This window comes from Fukomys damarensis, unplaced genomic scaffold (assembly GCF_012274545.1).
Source record: "Fukomys damarensis isolate Sample0158 unplaced genomic scaffold, DMR_v1.0_HiC HiC_scaffold_36, whole genome shotgun sequence".
Lineage (NCBI taxonomy): Eukaryota > Metazoa > Chordata > Mammalia > Rodentia > Bathyergidae > Fukomys > Fukomys damarensis.
In genome coordinates this window covers 40,482,754-40,503,350 of record NW_022900948.1, presented here as the reverse complement: position 1 = coordinate 40,503,350, position 20,597 = coordinate 40,482,754, and the positions used below count along the sequence as shown (strand labels likewise).

General features: G+C 38.8%; 1 protein-coding gene across 1 annotated transcript in view; it reads left to right on the top strand.

Moving 5' to 3' along the window:
- Ppp6c (protein phosphatase 6 catalytic subunit) overlaps positions 1-20,597 on the top strand; it is a 43,375-nt gene that overhangs the window by 7,102 nt on the left and 15,676 nt on the right. Inside the window, exon 2 of the mRNA XM_010613526.3 lies at positions 16,302-16,397. Within this exon, the coding sequence (XP_010611828.1) occupies positions 16,302-16,397 (96 nt within the window). The remainder of the gene's footprint in view (positions 1-16,301; positions 16,398-20,597) is intronic.

The window sequence follows — 20,597 nt, the reverse complement described above, 5'->3', positions numbered from 1 at the left end:
AAAAAAAAAAAAAAAAAAAAAAGCCAAAATAAAATATTCTTTCAGAGTCTGAGAGGCTACTTAGTTAATGTAATGGAGGCCAGGGATTTAGCTCAGTGCCTGCCTCGCCACAAGCATTAGGTCCTGAATTCTATCCCTGGTAGCAAAAAATAAATAAATGTAATGGAAATACTTGTTCTGCTACAAAAGAAGACAGAAATTTACCTGTGTTTCATTTATTTATTTTTCTATTTTTAGCCATAATTTTCCTTTTTTAAAAAAAGTAAATTTTGTTTTATTTTATCCTTTCCCTCTCTCAAGCCCCCTTCCTTCTTTCCTTTCTCCCTTCCTCCTCCCATGTTCCCTTTCCCATTTGAACTCTTTCTTCCCATTTCCCAACATCCGTTATACATCTTAGTTCTTATTTCCACTTTTGGTTTCTTACACCAGAGAAACAATATGGTATTTAAACATGTGTGTGTGATTTATTTCACTTAAGAATATCATCTCAAGGTCCATCCATTTAGCTACAGATGTCTGAAGCCCATCCTTCTTTATGGCAGTAGTACTCCCTTATATATAAAAACCACATCTTCTTTATCCATGGTCAGCAGATTTAACTATTACAAACTGTGCTGCTATAAACATGGTGTGCATATATTGCTGTGGTAGGATGCTTTTAATTCTTTTGGAAAGATACCAAGAAGAGGTATTGCTGGGTCAAATGGAACCTCTAGTTTTAGTTCTTTGAGAAAGCTCTACACTGATTTCCACCAGTCTACACTCCCTCCAACAGTGGAGAAGAGTTCCTTTTCCCCCATAGTCCCTCCAGCATTTGAAATTGGTTGATTTCTTGACAAGTACCCATTCTTTCTGGAGTGAGATAGAATCTCAGTGATATTTTAATTTGTATTTCACAAATGGCCAGTAATATTGAACACTTTTTCATATGTTTATTTGCCATTTCTAATTCATCTGAGAAGTGTCTTTTTATTTCACATGCCTATTTTTGAATTGGACCTTTAAATTTGGGGAGTCTGCTATTTTTTTAGTTCTTTATGTATTCTAGATATAGTCCTTTATTGGAATAGCTGGTAAAATTATTTTCCTTCTTTGTGGGTTGTCTTTTCATTCTGATAGTGGTTTCTCTTGCTGTGCAAAAGCTTTGTTTTGTTTTGGGGTTTTTGTTGTTGTTGTTTGGTTTTTTTTTGGTACCAGGGATTGAACTCTGGTTTTGTGAGGCAGGCAGCGGCACCCCTGAGCTGAATCCCCAGCCTGCAAAAGCTTTTTAATAAGATGATATCACAGTTGTTGATTCTTTGTAGTATTTCCCATACGGTCTGGGTTTTGTTCATTAAGTCTTTGCCAACTCCTATGTCCTCAAGTGTTCTACCTATTCTCTCTTTCAGCAGATTTAGTTTCTAGTTTGTTTTAATATTTAGTTATTTTTGTTTGTTTGTTTTGTGCTTTTTTTTGGTACTGGGGATCGAATTCAGGACCTTGCACTTGTGAGGCAGGTGCAGTACCACTGAGCTAAATCCCCGGCCATTAATACTAATATTTTTTTGTTTGTTTTTTGTTTTGTTTTGTTTTTTGAGACAGGGTCTCACTAGGTAGTTGAGACTGACCTGGAACTCACTTTGTAGCCCAGGCTGATCTGGAACTCACAGTGATCCTGCTGCCTTAGCCTCCCGAGTGCTGGGATTACAGGCCTGCGCCACCACGCCCAGCAATACTTACATTTTTGATCCATTTAGATTTTAGGTTAGTGCGAAGTGAAAGATATGGGACTAGTTTCATTCTTTGGCATGTGGAAAGCCAGTTTTTCCAGCACTGTTTATTAAAGAGGCTATCTTCTAGAGAAGGTGTTTGGCTCCTTTGTCAAAGATAAGGTGGTTGAGTATGTCTGGAGTTGTTTCTGCATCCTTTAGTCTGTTCTATTGATCTTCAGGTCTGTTTTGCCAGTACTGTGCAGGTTTTTTTTTTAGCTTTGTAGTATAATTTAAAAGTCAGGGATTGTGATACCCCCTGGTTTACCTTTGTTGACTAGAATTGCCTTTGCTATTCTAGGACTCTTTTGGTTCCAAATGTATTTAAAGAATTTTTTTTTCTAATTTTGTGAGATACGATATTGTTGGGGTTTTTTGTTTGTTTGTTTGTTTGTTTTTTGCACTGGGGATCATTTGCGTCCTTGCACTTGTGAGGCAGGTAGCGGAACCACTGAGCTAAATCCCCAGCCTGTTGTTGGGATTTTGATTGGAGTTGCATTGAATTTGTATAACAATTTTGGAAGTGTGGACATTTTCACTATATTAGTTCTTCCAATCCAAGAACAAGGGATATCTTTCCATTTTCTGATATCGTCTTCATTCTCCTTTTTCAGAGTACTGTAGTTTTCAATGTAGAGGTCTTTTACTTACTTCCTTCGTTAGATTGATTCCTAGGTATTTCTTGTTTTTTTGGATGCTATTGTGAGAGGGATTGTTTCTATAATTTCTCTCTCCATCAGTCTATTATTCGTGTACAAGAAGACTATTGATTTCTGAGTGTTGACTTTGTATCCAGTTATGCCACTGAATTTGCTTATCAAACCTCAAAGTCTTTTGGTGGGGTTTTGGGAGTCTTCTGTGTAGAATATTATGTCATCTGCAAATAATGATAATTTAACTTCTTCCTTTCCTATCCTTATTCCTTTTATTTCTTTCCCTTGTCTAATTACTCTGGGTAGTGTTTCCAGAACCATATTGAACAAGAGTGGGGATAGTGGACATCCTTGTTTTGTTACTGATTTTAGAGTGAAAGCATTCAGTTTTTGTCCATTTAGTATATCGGCCATTGGTTTGTCATAGATGGCTTTTATCAGATTGAGATAAAGACCATCTATACCATTTTTCTGTAGGGTTTTTGTCATTAATGGTTGTTGCGCCTTGTTAAACACTTCTGCATCTATTGAGAGGATCATATAGTTTTTGTCCTTGGCTCTGTTAATATAGTATATTACATTTATTTGTTTCAGTATGTTGAACCATCCGTGCATTCCTGGGATGAATCCAATTTAGTCATGGGTATAATCTGCTTGATGATTTGCTGCATTCTGTTTGCCACTATCTTATTGAAGATTTATGCATTTGTGTTCCTTAGGGAGATTGGCCCGTAATTCTCCTTTTCGGTTGGAACCTTCTCTGGTTTTAGAATTAGGGTAATACTTGCTTCCAGGAATGCATTTGGGAGTATTGCTTCCCTTTCAATTTCAAAAGAGTTTGAGGAGTTGTGGTCTTCTCTAGGTATCTTATATAATTCAGCAGTGAATCCATCAGGGGCAGGGCTTGTCTTTGTTGGTAATTTTTAAAGTACATATTCAATATCATTAACTGATACTGGTTTATTTAGAATTTCTATATCTTCTAGATTCAGTTTTGGTAATTCATATGTATCTAGGAATCTTTCCATTTGTTCTGTATTTTTCATCTTATTAGAATATAGGTTCTTGGGGTGGGGATTTAGCTCAGTGGTTCAGGTGCCTGCCTCACAAGTGGCAAGGGCCTGAGTTTGACCCCCAGTACTAACCCCTCCCCAAAAGAGCCAAAACAAAGAATATAGGTCCTTGAAATAGGAATTGATAGTCTTCTGGATCTCTGCAGGATCTGTTGTGATTTTACCCTCTTCATTCTTAATTGCATGAATTTGAGCCTCCCCCCCTTTTTTTTTTTTGGTTTTTTATTTTATTTTGTTTTGGTTTGGTTTTGGTTTTTTGAGACAGGGTCTCACTATGTAGTTGAGACTGACCTGGAACTCACTTAAGTAGCCCAGGCTGGTTTTAAAATCAGAGCGATCCTCCTGCCTTAGCCTCCTGAGTGCTGGGATTGCAGGCATGCGCCACCACACCCGGCCTTCTTTCCTTTGTTTTAATAAGGTTGGATAAGGGTTTGTCAATTGATTCTTTGTATTGTTTACTTAGTCTCCATTGCATTAGTTTCTGCTCTGAATTCTGTAATTTCTTTCCTCGTATGAGCTTTGGGCTTGACTTGTTCTATTTCTAGAAACTAAAGGTTCAATATTAGGTTATGTGAGCCTGCTCTGTTTTCATGACTGTTTTCATTGTGTTCCACAAGTTCCAGTATGTTGTAGTGTCATTTTTGTTTAATTGTAGAAATTGTGTGGTTTCTTCTTTAATTTCATCTGTGATCCATTGGTTGTTGAGGGCCATGTTATTTAATTTCCACATGTTTGTGAAGTCCTTTTGGTTTCTTTTGCAATTGATTTCCAATTTCGTTGCATTGTATTCTGATAATATGCATGGGATTATTTTAATTCCTTTGAATTTACTTAAGCATGTTCTATGAACTAGTATATGGTCTGTTTTCAAGAAAGGCCCATGTGCAGCTCAAAAGAATGTGTATTCTGATGGTGTGTGATAGAAGATTCTATAGACAACCTACTAAGTCCATTTGTTCAAAAGTTTGGTTCAGTTCTAGTATTTTATTGTTGATTCTTTCGTCTAGTTGACCTATTTGTGACAGTGGGGTATTGAGGTATCCCCTGTTACATCTGTATTAGTCTTATATAATTTTTCATGTCTGTTAATATTTGTTTTGTATAGTTGGGTGTACAGCTATTTGGTGCATATATATTTAGGATTGTTATGTCTTCCTTTAGATTGTTCCCTTTACAAGGAGGTAGTAACTTCCTTTGTCTCTCTTAATCAGTTTTGGCTTGAAATCTACTTTGTCTGCAAATAGAATAGCTATCCTGGCCTTTTTCTGGGTTCCTGTCACATGGAATATTGTTTTCTATCCCTTGACTTTCAGTCTGTGAGTTTTTTGTTTGTTTGTTTTTGGTAGCAGGGATTAAATTTGGGTCCTTGTGATTGTGAGGCAGGTGGCACAAACACTGAGCTAAATCCCCAGCCCCTCTATGAATTTGTTTTTCAATTCAATGTGTGTCTTGTAATCAGCATATTGTTGGATCTTGCTTCTTGATCCGTTTTTCCAGGATGTTCATTTTGATTGGTGAATTGAGACCATTAATATTAATGGTTATAACTGATATGTATTGTCTTGTCTTTGTTGTGTTATTTTCCCATTGTTGGCTTCCTTTCCTTTTCTGTTTAATTTCTTGCCTTGCCTGGTGTGTTTATTCTTTTGGGGTTCATGGGTTGTAGTCATTGTCTTTTTCTAGAATATCTTCAGAACACTTTGGTGTGCTGGTTTGGTGGTCATAAATTTCTTCAGGTGTTCTTTGTCATGGAAGTATTTTATTTTTCCATCAATTTTGAAGGCTAGTTTTGCATCAGTCTGGGTTGGAGGTTGTTTTCCTTTAGGGCTTGAAATACTTTACTCCAAGCTTTCCTTGATTTGAGAGTTTGTGTTGAGATGTCTGCTGTAATTTCTTTCTTTTCTTTTCTTTTCTTTTTTTTTAGTATTTTGAGACAGGATCTCACTATGTAGTTGAGATTGACTTGGAACTCACAGTGTAGAGCAGGCTGGTCTCGAACTCACAGCGATCCTTCTGCCTCAGCCTCCTGAGTGCTGGGATTACAGGTGTGTGCCACCATGCCTACTGTCTGCTGTAATTCTTATGAGCTTTCCCTTATAGGTGATTTGTTTCTTTTCTCTTAACAGCTTTTAATATTCCGTCTTTATGTTGAATATCTGGAATCTTGACTGTTACTTGCCTTGGGGAAGATTTTTTTTTTTTAATCATGGCTAATTGAAGTCCTGTATGCTTCAATTTTCTGTATGTCAAATTATTTTTCCCTGTTTTGGAAGTTTGCCATTACTTCTGAGAATAGGTTTTTTTTATGTCATTTGCGCTATCCCTTGCTTTTTACTGGCTCCAGTCAATCTTATGTTATTCTTTACATCATGTAGTAGCTGCTGAACTCAGGACCTTGCAAGGCAGGCATGGCACAACTGAGCTAAATCCCTGGCCTTCCCTTGTTACTTTTTGTTTGTTTTTTGAGGCAAGGTCTCTCTTTATAGTTCAGGCTGGCCCTGAACTCTCTGTGTAGCCCAGGCTGGCCTCGAACTCCCAAGTGCTGGGATTACAGGTGTGCGCCACCACACCTGGCTCCTCCCTTGTTACTTTTAAGAAATCTCTCTTTTCATGATCGCTAATTGAAATCCTGTCTTCTGTATCCGATATTCTGTCTTCATATTGGCTCATTCTGCTATGTGTACTGTCATTGAAATTTTTAATCTCCTGGATATCTGTTTGAATCTGTTTGATGGATTCCATTTCTTTCCTTTGCTGGACACGCATGGTTTCCATCATACTCCTGAGCTCCTTTATTTTTTTAATCTGTATCTTTCATTCTGGTCACCATTTCTGTAGTTAACTGGGAAATTATTTCAACTTTATTTTTTTTTAGAGCCTTGTTTATCTGCTTTGTTACTTCTGCTGTTACCACTTCAGGGAGTCAGGTGGGTAGCTTCAGATTCTTCTACCTCATTGCCCCCAGGGTTTGCCTTTGGTAAGTTAAAAATCTGTGAGGGTTGTGTCGTGTTTAAGTGTGTTCTCATTTTTTGTTTTTTAAGAGTTTGAATCCTGAGTTGATACTTATAATTTGTTTTATAAGAAAAAAAAGGAAAAAGAAAGAAAAGATAACCCAAAAATGTCCAATTCAAGGTGTGTCTCTGCTGTTGCTGTTAGGCAGTGTGGGCAAACAGAGTCCATAGCCAAAGTAATTAATCCCTGCAAGCCTGCTGCAGTGTCACAGTGGGTTAGTGGATAATCCCAGCTAGCCTGTCCCTTTAGTTCCTCTGAAGTTCAGGCTGTTTTTGGCCATGAGACTGGAACCAGATTCCTTGAGCCTACAACAGTTTGTGTCTCCTGCCAGTTTGTTTGTTTGCTTGTTTTGTTTTTTGAGACAGGGTCTCACTATGTAGTTGAGATTGACCTGGAATTCACTATGTAGCCTAGGCTGGTCTTGAACTCACAGCGATCCTCCTGCCTCAGCCTCCCGAGTGCTGGAATCACAGGTGTGGACCACCATGCCCCGGCTTCTCCTGCCAGTTTGAACTGTGCTCACTTACACTGAGGCACCGAGAACCATTAGATGAGGTCCACCCACAGCTGTTCTGAGTTCCAAGCTCAGTAGGCTCCTCTTCAAGATGGCTGCCAGCCAGTCAACCTCTTCTGGTTGAGGTCTGAACCTGGATAATTCACAAGCCACTGCAGTCTGGTTGATCCACTAGTCCGGTCCACTGGTACATTCTCCATGGAGGCTTAGTCAATAATCATTGTGCATTTGCAGGTTCGGCCTGCTGTTCCCTCTTGGAGAGTCTAGACTCTGCTAGAGAGTGGTGCTTTGTACCTCCCTTCTCTTCATTAAAGAGTGGTGCTTGGTACCTCCTCCCTCTTCATTAAAGTCTCTCTCTTCACGCTCCCTGTAGACTTCACTTCTCACCTCAGATTCTTTCTGGGTCCCAGGGGCCTACTTCCCTCCTCCTCCTCTTGATGTTATATTTTAGTGTCAGGACACCAAATCTTGGAGAGGCTCTTTCTCTGCTGCTTATCACTCCACCAGCTTCATGGAAGTCCTACCTGTGTTTTTGGTTTGTTTGTTTGTTTGTTTTTTGAGGCAGGGTCTCACAATTTAGTTGAGACTGACCTGGAACTCACTATGTAGCGAAGGCTGATCTGAACTCACAAGATCCTCCTGCCTTAGCCTCCTGAGTGTTGGGATTACCACGCCCGGCTACTACCTGTGTTTTAAATGATTGTAAGAGTATTAGATCAAGCAATAGATGCATATTTCTAGATCTAATCACAATTTCTCTGTGGTCACATTGGAAATGGTCAAATCACTAGATTGAATGTACCTGTTTCGAGGGACTAAGAATAAAACAGATGGCTGAGGACTTAGCTCAGTGGTTCTGCTGCTTGCCTCTCAAGCCCAAGGACCTGAGTTCGGTCCCTGGTACCCCCCCCCAAAAAAGAATAAAATATATGAGAATGGACAACAGTACATAATTTCTCTTATGAAATTACTGGCACCCTGCTTTAGCCTCCCAGAGTGCTGGGAGCACAAGGGTGCATGTCTGGCTTTTTATTTTTGAGAGAGAGTCTTGATATGTAGTGCAGGCTGGCCTTGAACTTGTAGAGAACCTCCTGCCTCAGCCTCTCCAGTGCTGGAATTACAGGCATGTGCCACCATGCTGGGCTAATTATTTGTTTTTCAATTTTTTTAAAAATTAGTTTTTGGAGTTTTTCATGTAAAACTACTTGCTCTGTAGAGTTGTGCTTTTGTCTGAAATGCCTCAATAAAAAATAATTTTTGGGCTGGGGATGTGGATTAGATGTGTGTGTGTGTGTGTGTGGTACTGGGGATCGAACTCAGAAACTTGTGCTTGCAAGGCAGGTGTGGTACCACTGAACTAAATCCCCAGCCCTAGTCTCAAACTCTTGATTCTCCTGCCTCTGCTTGTCAAGTGCTGGGATTACAGGGTGTGGCACCATGTACTGCTGCTCAATGTTTCTTTTACCTATTTCTCAGTATTTATATAGCATGCTTTTGTGTATGTGTGTTGGGGGGGTGAGGGGTGTGCATGTGTAGTGAAGGAGTTTCATGCATTCAAGGTAAATGCTCATCACCTGAGCTACTTCCTCTGCCTTTTTCTTTCTCTCTTTTTTTTTTTTTTAATTTTGAGGCAGGGTCTCACTAAGTTGCCCAGGCTGACCTTAAATTTGTAGTCCTCCTGCCTCAGCCTCCCAAGTAGCTGGGATTACAAATGTGAGCCACTGTACCTATTAATACTAAATCATTTTTAATATTCATTTTAACACAATTAGTTGAATACAAATATTTGTCCCATTTTACAGGAAGGTAAGTTAAGCATAAAGTAACTTTCCAGGGTCATACAGATAGTCAGCTGAGTGGGATTGACTCTGGACCCAGGGTTCCTATTTTATTTTTAATGATTCACACATTATTTTATTTTATTTTTGGTTTTTGGAGGCAAGGTGTCACTATGTAGTTCAGGCTGGTCTTGAATTCACTATATAATGCAGGGTGACCTTGAACTCTTGGTGATCCTATCAGTCTTCTGAGGGCTGGGATTACAGGCATGCATCACCATGCCCACCTCCTACATATACTTTATTTACTTGATTGAGAGCTTTCTTATCATATATAAAATGCTCTTTGTAGTTGATTTTACACACTTGAAAGAGTCAAGTTGCTCACCCAGTTGCTGCTGCTGTTGGCTTGTTTCCTCTCAGGATCAAGGAGAGTGTTTTCATATGAAATCTTATTTTTAATTCCTTCTCCGACACTTTTCTGGATTCTTTGCTTGAATAATTATACCCCCCCCCACACACACTTTTTGGTACTGGGAATTGAACTCAGGCCCTTGGGCTTGGGAGACAAGCAGCAGAGCCACTGAGCCAAATCACTGGCTAATTATACCGTTTTGAAGGTCACAAGTGATTAGTTTGTCAGGCGTGGTGGCACTTTCCTGTAATCCCAGCTCTTGGGAGGCTGAGGTGGGAGGATCATGATGAGTTCAAGGCCAGCCTGTACTACATAGGAAGACGCTGTGTTGAGGCTCCCAGTCTATGAACCCCAGAATTAGACTGTAAAGGTTTGAATAGTCCCTGGTGACCACTGAGTCAGACTCCCCAGAATTCTTCTACAACATCCTTGACCAGTGAATGACACTCAATTCTTTAGAGATTAGGAAAAGTTTCAGATTCTTTGGAAAGTTTTCTAGTTAAGAATGGGAATGTAGGGCTAGGGATTTAGCTCAGTGATAGCACTGCCTGCCTCCCAAGCACAAAGACCCAAGTTCGATCACCAATACCAAAAGGGGGGGGTGTTAGAGAGTTTTATAAAGATATTTTGGAACAAGGACTGGGGGGGTAGCTCAGTGGCAAAGCACATGTTTGGCATGTGATCCCCAGCAAGGGGGAGGTAGAGGGAGAAGGGGGAGAGAAAGGAAGGAAAGAAAGAGGGAGGGAACGAGGGAAAGAGGGAAGGAGAGCAAGCAAGTGAGCAGCATTCCTATTTATAACTATGGTGTATGCTTTCTAAAATACCTCTTTTTTTTTCTCATTGAGTTTATTGGTACATTTTAGGTATACTAAAATACTTATTTTCTGAGATTTAGCTCAGGTGCTACTTTTTCATGCAGGGCTCCTGGATTCCACAGTTAGAAGTGATTAGCAGTGCTTAGCGATTATTAGATTAATAGCTGCTTATTAGTTTTCAGAGCACTTTCTTGTCCTTTCTGTCATTTATACAATCCTTGTGATAGAGCAGGTGTCAGAGCCCTGACTTGGTGAAGATTAAGTGATTCTGGCACAATGACTAAACAGGGTATGTAAATGAATTTATTTGCTGTTTAATAATTCTTGTTCTTTCATTTTTAGGTTGGTATTGCTTTGCTCTGTAGCACTTTATTGCTCAGCTTTACCATTTTTAATACTATTCTGTCTTATATGATTTCAAATCTGTATCATTGGAGTGCAAGCTTGTTGAGGGACAGGATCACTCCTCGTTTATTTTTGTATTTTCAGTTTTAAGACACTGACGTGTATATGATAATCAGTAAAGGTTTGTTGACTGAAACTACATTACTGTACAATAAACATTTCTTTACACCTTGAATCAGGTACTCTTGACTGTGAGTGCCAGGGGTGGAATTAGATACTTTTCTCTGCCTTTGATGGGCACTTACAATATAGTAAAGAAGATAGAGATAAACAAATGATTGCCATACAGTATGGCAGATGCTCTGATAGAGACTACCAAGGGTATTGACCAGCAGGAGAAAAGGAGCAGATTGGAGACATGGTTTCACAGAGAAGCAATTGTGGGAAGATGAGCAGAGTTCAAGTAGACAAACTGGGAAGGAAAGAACATGGAGGAAGAATAAATTCCATCTGCAGTAGTACATTGTCATCTGAAAGGACACAGCTTGTTCAGAGTACTTAAAGGGGTCAGGTGGCAGACGATGGTGCTCAGAGGACAGGCAGAAGTCAGATCATGGGTGACTAAGCTGGTAAAGTTGGATTTTTATCTTTTAGTCAGTACAGGAGTTTTTTTCCCCTGTGCTGGAGATAGAACCTAGGGCCTCATGCATGCTGGTTAAGTGCTCCGCTCTGTGACTTAGGTACATCCCCAGCCCCAAAATATTTTTATATTTTAGGGGAAAACAGGTCACATTGTGATTTTTTTAGATGTTACTTAATATGTGAATAACCAAAAAGAAAAGTAGGTTCAAACAAAACTGTTATTAGAGAGAGGTACACTTTTTATATGTGGTAGGAATCTGACAAAATCATGAAGTTTTGGGAATGGGTTTTGGGAAACACACTGATAGAAGAGTGCTTGTGAGGGATTTATTTATTTATTTATTTGTACCAGGGATTGAACTCAGGACGTTGTGCTTGTGAGGCAGGCATAGTGTTACTGAGCTAAATCTCTGACCCTCTTGACAGATTTGTATTTATTTATTTTTTTGTACCAGGAATTGAATTTAGTACCTTATGGGCCAGGGATTTAGCTCAGCAGTTTGGTGGCCTGCCTTGCAAGCGCAAGGACCCGAATTTAATCCCCAGTACCAAAAAAAAAAAAAAAGAAGAAGAATTTAGGACCTTGTGCTAGCCAGGTGGGAACAGCACCACTGAACTAATCCCCAGCTTTCTTAAGGGATTTGCAGGAAGATGGTAACAGTAGGTTATGTAAGTACTTATCTTGTGGTATTGTGGACCATGGACTGGAATTAGACAGAAATGTCATAAAACTAGTAGTTCTAGGTGACACATTTTGAGAGCCTGAAGTAAAACAAATGGTTGTGGTGTTGGAAAGGAAATGACGCTATGAAAACACCTGTTGGCAGATTAGATCTAGGCTATGAGGGAGAGAAGAGTTTAGTATATAATCTCTTAGTTTCTGACTAATATTACTTAGTAGGTACTGAACTAAAGAATGCAGGAAGTTTGGTTTGGGCTATATGGAGTTTAAGATGCTTTAAATTTAAGACATTGATTACAGGTGTCCATAATACTGTTGGATACACAGGAAAGTCAGGCAACAAATGTTTATAAATTGCAAAATATGCTCCAAATGCAGTTTTGTTTTTTTGTGTTTTTTTTTTTTTTTCCTGGTACTGGGGATCGAACTCAAGACTTTGGACTTGCCAGGCATGCGCAGTGCCGCTGAACTATATCCTGGGGCCTCCAAACACTTTTGTTTTGTTTTGTTTTTGGTACTGGGGATTGAACTCGGGACCTTGCACTTGCGAGGCAAGCATGGCGCCACTGAGCTAAATCCCTGGCCCAAACACTGTTTTAGTAGTGTTAAATTTCAAGGAAAGATCTAGAATAGAGGTTTTCAACTGGGGACAGTTTTGCCCCTGATGGGATGTTTGTAATGTCTGTGGACAGTTTTTGTTGTCACAGTTGGGGGGCGAACCATGGGTATCTATCTAGTGGTAGCCAGAGACGTTGCTGATGCACAGGACAGCAGCTCCCCAGAAAAAAGTAGTGCCATTGTTGAAAAACTTCATGAAGCCCAAAGACGGAGATGTTTCCTTCTGGATCACTGTCATTGCAGGGCCATACTCCTCAATCTCAGTAATTTGTATTAAAGTAGAGACTGTATTAATGCTGTGTAAACTAAAATTTAAGGCAGATTTTTTTGGAGGAAGAAGTACAGAAAGAAATTCAAATTAACAACAACAACAAAAAATTTGCTTTAGGGTTGGGGATTTAGCTCAGCGGTTCCACCACCTGCCTTGCAAGTGCAAGGACCCAAGTTTGATCCCCAATACCGAAAAAAAAAAAAGCTGTGATAGCCTTTCCCCAGCCCCTGTACTGGGGATTGAACCCAGAATCTTCAAAACTAAGGTGCATCCTCAGCTATTTATTTATTTGGTAACAGTGATCAAACTTGGGACCTTGTGCTTGCAAGGCAGGCAGTGGAACCACTGAGCTAAATCCCTGGCCCTTTATTTTTATTTTATTTTGAGATAAGTTCTAACTAAATTGCTACATTGCCCCAGCTAAGTTCAAACTTGTTATCCTGCCTTAGCCTGGGACTTCAGGTGTGCACAACCATACCTGGCCAGCTTACCTTTTTTTTTTTTTTCTCAGTACCAACGATCGAACTCAGGACCTTGTGCTTGAGAGGCTGATGTGGTGTCACTGAGCTAAATCCATAGCCCACAAGATTACTTTGGTACCGGGGATCGAACTCAGGTCCTTATGCTTTTGAGGCAGGCGGCAGAACCACTGAGCTAAATTCCCGGCCCCACAAGATTACTTCTTAAAGATTGGACCCTAAACTTTTCAGGGGCCTATGAATATGGCAGCTGTTTAATTTTTAAAATGCAGAGTCTGTACAATAATAAAAACAAGCTTCTCAGGGAAATCACGTCTATCGCTGTTAAAAGAACAGAGTAGGTGCTCACTGCAGCCCACTATTTAATTACAGTTTCCTGTGCACCTGTTTATAGTCTACACAGCTGCAAGCTCCATGAAGGATTTATCCTAAAATAAAAATATGTCACTAAATTGATGACATAACAAAGTATCTTTGGGAAAAAGCAAAGTGAGAAAGGAGGGGGAGTAATATGCAGAGTGAGGACAGGCATCTCTATAGGATTTAATTCAGGTTTAATTAAATAGCTTTTTAGGACTGGAGATGAGGCTCAGTAGTACCGTACCTGCCTGGCAAGTGCAAGGTCCTGAGTTCAGTCCCTGGTATGGTGGGGGGGGGATAAAAAGATGATTAAGTCACTTTTTTGTTTAATTAATACTTTCATTGTTGGTCTTTATAGGCGTTCACAGTGGCACCCCCACATTTATTTATTTTGAGAGATCAACCTTGTAGGAAACAGAACTTTACTCTCCAGGAGATACATTGTGAAGGTTCTTTGGAAGCTGTGTCAAATAGTATGTTAGTGGAAAAATATTCTAATTGTATTAAAAGATGTCAATTCTGACTGGCTATGACAGGAAGCTGAGGAATCAAAAGTGTGAGGCCTGCCAAGACAACTTAGTGAGCTCTATCTTGGAAAATCAAAAGGACTGGGCATATAGTTCAGTGGTAAAACACTTGCCTAACATATGCAAGGCCCTAGGTTCACTCTTCAGCATCCCCAAAGGAAACAAAGAAACAAAGAATGTGACATCTGAAAGGTACTATGTATACATGGGACAGCTAATTAATAACACAGACAGTATAGGAATCAGACCAGACCTGGAAACAGAAAACTGCCTACTCTTGCACACAGCACAGCAAAGCACTTCTGCAAATTCCCTTGTACAATTCTTTGAGGAGGTTTGGTGAATGTACTTGAAAAAATATTGCAGACATTAATTGAGCCAGACATTATGCCTAAAGAAGGTGGCTGTTGTCCTGAGATAGGTATTTTAAAACATCATTATGTTATTTTAATTTTTTTTTCTGGTACCAGGGATTGAACTCAGGACCTTATGCTTGCCAGGCAGGTACAGTGCTACTGAACCATATCCCCAGCCCTAATTTAAAAAAAAATTTTTACTTAAAAATTTTTTTTATTTGTTTTTTGAGACAGGTCTCATTATGTGGTTCAGGCTGGCCTTGAATTCACTATGTATCTTAGGCTGGCCTTGAACTCATAGCAATCTTACTGCCTCAGCTTCCTGAGTGCTGGGATTACAGGTGTGCACTATCATGCCGAGCTTGTTTTAATTTTTAAAATTATACATTGTCAGGCTGGGCGTGGTGGCACACGTGTGCAATCCCAGCACTCGGGAGGCTGAGGCAGGAGGATCACTGAGTTCGAGACCAGCCTGGGCTACATAGTGAGTTCCAGGTCAGTCTCAACTATACAGTGAGACCCTGTCTCAAAATAAATAAATAGAATAAAAAATAAATAAAATTATACATTGTCAGAAAAAATAGGAAATATTAATTGCTTCTGTGAATCTAAAGAAAAGTGCTTTTTATTTTTAGCAGAGTAAGAGGGAGGTGGTGATAAAAATTGTTTAAAAAATAGGGCTGGGGATTTAGCTCGTGTTCTGCTGCCTGCCTTGCAAGCACAAGGACCCGAATTTGATCCCCGGTACCAAAAAAAAAAATTAAAAAAATTAAAAAATAGGCCTAGGCCAGGGATTTTATCTCAGTGGAACTGTGCCTGCCTTGTAAGCACAAGGTCGTGAGTTTGATATCCAGTATGGAAAAAAAAAGATAGCATAAAATTATTAATCAGCTCTTGGTATATTTTTTCCTTTGGAACTACCCTTGAGTGAGATAGAAGTGAGTTTTGGTTAAAAAAATGCTAATAGTGAGTTGTAAATTGTAGATATTTATTACAATAAAAATAATAAAAGTGCAGTACAGCGCTATCTTGTGAAATTTACAGAAAGGACAGCTGTCTGTCTACAATGACTGAATTGAGTGATTGTGATTGTTAGTACATTATTATTTCTGATAGATAATGTTTTCTTTGTGTGTGTGTGTGCACACACCTGCACGTGTGTATGTGTAACTAGGGATTTAACACAGGGTTTTTACACTGAGTTATATCCCAAGCCCATTTTTTATTTATTTATTTATTTATTTATTTATTTATTTATTTATTTAGATACTGGGGATCGAACTTGGGACCTTGCACTTGCGAGGCAGGCGGTGGAACCACTGAGCTAAATCCCTGGCCCCCAGCCCTTTATTTTTATTTCACAGTGTTTTATTTTTGAGTCAGGTTCTTTTTTTTTTTTTTAAATAAATTTTTTTTTTTTTTGTTCCATGGCCCTTTTGAGTCAGGCTTTGCAAAGTTGCTACATTACCCTCGCTGGGCTCAGACTTATAATCTTCCTGCCTAAGCCTCCCAGTATGCTGAAATTATGGGCATGTGCCACCATGCCCAGCTCTGAATTTCTGTATTGATACTAAGATGCTTTGCAAGTTGAAGAAGTAAAGAATTTGGGGCTATAGTTGTGGCTCAGTGGTGAAGTGCTATTAGAATGGCCAGAATTTTGAACCTTGACACCACCAAATGCTGACGAAGCTTGTAGAGCAGCATCAATGCTCACTCAGTGCTGATGAGAATGCAAAATTTTACATCCTCTTTGGAAGACAATTCGGAAGTTTCTTACCAAACTAAACATAGTCTTATGTATTACCCAGCAATTTTACTCTTTTCTATTTACTCAAATGAGTTGAAAACTTAGCTACACAATACACCTGTACACAGATGTTTATAGTATTTTTTTTTCATAATTGCCAAAACTTGAAGTCTTTCTAAATACATCTTTGTACTGAATGTTTTTGTATTTGGCCCTTAGCTTTAATATTGCAGTAAAAGTTTGCATTTTATATTTTCTTCTTTCAGCGGCTGTGTGACTATGTGTGTGATCTTCTCTTGGAGGAATCCAACGTTCAGCCAGTGTCAACCCCAGTGACAGTGTGTGGGGACATACATGGACAGGTAACATTTCATAAAGGAGTCACAGATTCTGTACTGTCCACAGGTTTTGTTTCTAATTGTGCTGCAAAATTAAAACAATGATAGCAGATAAATCTACCTAGTGGTTAAGTTGCCTGAGTCTTTGTAATATTAATGATTCCTGGCTTACTATTCTAGTGAATGAAATGAGTAGTCAGATTATTCATGGAGTTTTTTGAAATGACACTTGTGAAGTGAATAGAATGTTGTTATTATTTTATGGAATGGTGAGGGTGTTTGATAGTGGTGGAAGATATATAAACATGTACTTACAGTAATTCTAATTAGTGGGATATATTTGGTTTTTTAAATAGAAGATTTACTTTATTTTAATGTGGTGGTAAGGGGGAAGAGAGAGACAGATGGCAGACAGCTATTGAGTATTATAATGAAAGTGAAATATTCATGGCTTTTTTTTCTTTTTTGGTACCAGGGATTGAACTCAGTTCTTGCGCTTGTGAGGCAGGCGCTGGAACCACTGAGCTAAACCCGCAGCACTCATGGCTTTCTTTTCTGCAATTCCTTTTATTGAGATCTTTGTTCCATGAAGGCTCCTGGAATGTGATTGGCTCCCTGGCTTGTTATATTTGGTTTTAGACATTTTTATTCTGTTCATTTCTATATATTTTATTCATGTCATATATTGTTGAAATTTTATTTCTTCTGGGAGAAAAAGAATAGCAAAGACTCAAAAGAAGTAAAATTGTCCATGGTTTCATAGCAGTCACTGACATAATAAGATGAAAGAATTAGCTCATATTTTCATCTGCTGGGTTTTTGTTTATAAGAATTTTGTATGGTGATACACACCTGTAATCGCTTGGGAGGCTGAGGCAGGAGGGTTGCCTTGAGTTCTTGGGCCAACCTGGGCTACATAGTGAGTTAAGGCTGGCCTGAACTACATAGTGAGCCTCTGTCTCAAAAAACCAAGAAAAAAAAATTTCCAAGCAGTGATAGGAGGAGTGCACCTTATCATTAGACTACTCTCAGTGTTTATTTAGTTGGGAACCTTATGTGTATTTGTAGATTTTTTTCACTAGGAATAAAAGCTAAGGAGATCATTCATAGTCTACTCCATGCATATAATGTAGTTGGGGTTATAACACAATAATATACTCTGAGGAATACCAGTGGGCTTACTGTCTTTGTAATTTTTCTCCCTTAAATATGACTATGTAACAGAGAAATATACCTACATTGGCCATGATTAGAGACTACACCATCAATAAAGTCCTATTTTGGCTACATAACAGTGCCTTTTGTCTGCTCACCCCCTTTCCTGGATAGTGAGATTATGGTCCGACATCTGCATGTCATCATCTGCTTCTAAGTAGAGGCCTCATTATGTCATCTTTTAACTGTTAATATTAAAGTTCTCTCTCTTTAAATGTACATAGCACTTCTCTCCAAAATTGTAATAAACATTTGTATTTTGCTAACATAAAAGTTAGTTACATGAGTAGTGTTTTCCCTGCTTATAAAATTAAAATTCAGGAGCTAACTTTTGTTATTAAGGACTTTGCAGTATGTGAATTACAGTCATAATTAAATACAGGAAGTCAGAGACAACGTCAAACATTTCTTTTTTCTTTTTTTTTGAGACAGGGTTTCACTATGTAGTTGAGACTGACCTAGAACTCACTATGTAGCCCAGGCTGGTCTCAAACTTGCAGCGATCCTCCTGCCTCAGCCTCCCAAGTGCTGGGATTACAGGCGTGCGCCACCACACCTGGCTAACCTCAAATATTTCTGTATTATATATCTTCAACCCGGTGTACAAGACTTGCTATTTATTTTGTGTCTTAAGGTCAACAACGTACTTTTTCACATATTCCATGTCGGATTGTTTCGAGAGTCCTATAGGATAAAATGATTTTATAAAGAATGAAAGAGACTAACAAACTGAAGAATTAGCCCAAACTTGCATAGCCACTAAGGCACAGAACTGAGATTTGAAATACATTTGGGTTCCTTTTGCACATGTTAATTTAAAACTACTACCCAACTGTGAGCATTGTTTCTCTTATACTTGACCCTTAAAAATCATTATTAATCAGAATCATGGAACTGATTATATCAAATCTAAGAGCTGTCTTTTTCAATTTGCACAGTTCCTTCCCCTTGGGCAGTTCTGGAGTTGCAGGATTGAGTTTTGAGTGTGAATTGACCTGTTGGCAAGTAGGGTTGCCGAGGAGCATGGAAACAGTGTTATCTGGGGGGAGGGGATTACGTATAACCTTCAGCCATCACACAAATGCAGCCTATAGACCCTCAGGTGGTACAAAAGAGTTGGAGGGTAAGACTGTTGGTGCTTCTTTTGACTGTTCTTTCCAGACACATTGTATGATGGAATGAGAAGTACTGTGTACATAGCGCATGTTTGTTGGACCTGAGGAAAGATGGTTTATTCAAGGGAAAGTATTTGTGTACCATTTTAAGTCCTAAGCTATAGTAGTTGCTTATTTATTTTTAGCACTTATTTTTCTAATTCAGAATTGCAAGAACATTTATGCATATGTTATGCTGAGTACATATGTGAGAATTTCCTGTACTTACCTACCTAGGCCATTAAGTTTGGTCACCTTCACTTGTACTATATATTGCCATATGGCTTTCCAAAGCTGTAGTAGTTGATATTCCCACCAGAAATGTATGAGAATTCGTAATACTCTTCATCTCACTGCAGTGATATCATCATACTGATAAAATGTCATCAGGACAGGGCTATGAAGTAGCCTCTTGTTTTAAAATATAATTTGCATTTTCTTGACTACTAATGAGGCTATTTATTAGTTCTGTGTTCCCACATCTGTGAATTGTCCTGTATAATCTTGTCCTGATTTTCTTTGGTTGATCTTTTACTTATAATCTATAGATTGATTGATTTGATTTAGAGGCTGTGTCTCACTATGTAGTTCAGGCTGGCCTTGAACTACGGTGTAGCCCAGGCTGGCCTCACACTTGAGGTGATCCTCCTCCCTCAGCCTCTTGAGTTCTGGGATTACAGGTGTGAGCCACCACTCCCAGCCATACACATTTTTTAATATGAACCCTCCATGTGGTATCCAGTCATACTTTGGTACTACTATGATACTTCTGAATTTGGCACTCAATGCCTTGTGAGTTGATTTTATCCTTGTATGTAATTGTTTAGTAACCAAAGCGCAAGATAGAACTTGTCCCTGTTAGTTGCCTTTTGGTGCAACCCTTTCCAGCCTTTTTATTAAGCATTATTTTTACTGGAGAGAATGAATGACAAACTGTTGTTATTCACACTCAGCTATTTGGCAACCATTTTTACAAAAGTGTAGAAAATAGGATAGTTATTTCAAAGAAAACATATTTATTGCAAATGATAATATTTGAATTTATTAATGAAAAAATTATAATTTAAAAAATTTGAGTCCACTACCATGTGACAGTTTGTGATACTTTGAAAGACTTTTTTTGGGGTAGTGGGGATTGAACTCAGGACCTTGCACTTGTGACACAGGTGCAGTGCCCACTGAGTTAAATCCCCAGCCCTTGAAACACTTTCTGACAAGGTGATGGTGATATTAATCGATAAGGGTTTTTCACTATACCTAAGGAAATGTCATTTCCATTTTCCAAATGACCAGCCTATCATTCACTTGAGGTATAAGAGATGCTGGTGATTTTTTATTTTTGAATACAGGGACTCTCTATGTAGTTCAGGCTGGCCTTGAAATCACTGTGTAGCCGAGACTGGCCTTGAAATTGCGACAATTCTCCTGCCTGAAACTCCTGAATTAATGGTATTTACAGGCATGCGTCACCACTGATTTGGTGTTTTGAGACAAAGGCTCACCGTGTACTATGGCCCAGTCTGGAACTATGTATATAGCCCAGGCTGTCCTTGGACTAGAAATCCTCTTGTCTTAGCATCCAGAGTGCTGAGATTATAGGCATGCACCTCTATGCTCAGTTTCATACTCACTTGTTTTATGTTGTAAAATTGTATAGTTGTATTATAGTTTTGTGTACTTTACAATTTATATACTCACTTGTTTTATGTTGTAAAATTGTATAGTTGTATTATAGTTTTGTGTACTTTACAATTTATTTTTTATTTTGCTGCATAGTTTTCATTGTAATCATTATTCATGACTACATAAAGCCCTTGAGTTGACAGATCATGTTTATTTTATTGTAAATGATGTT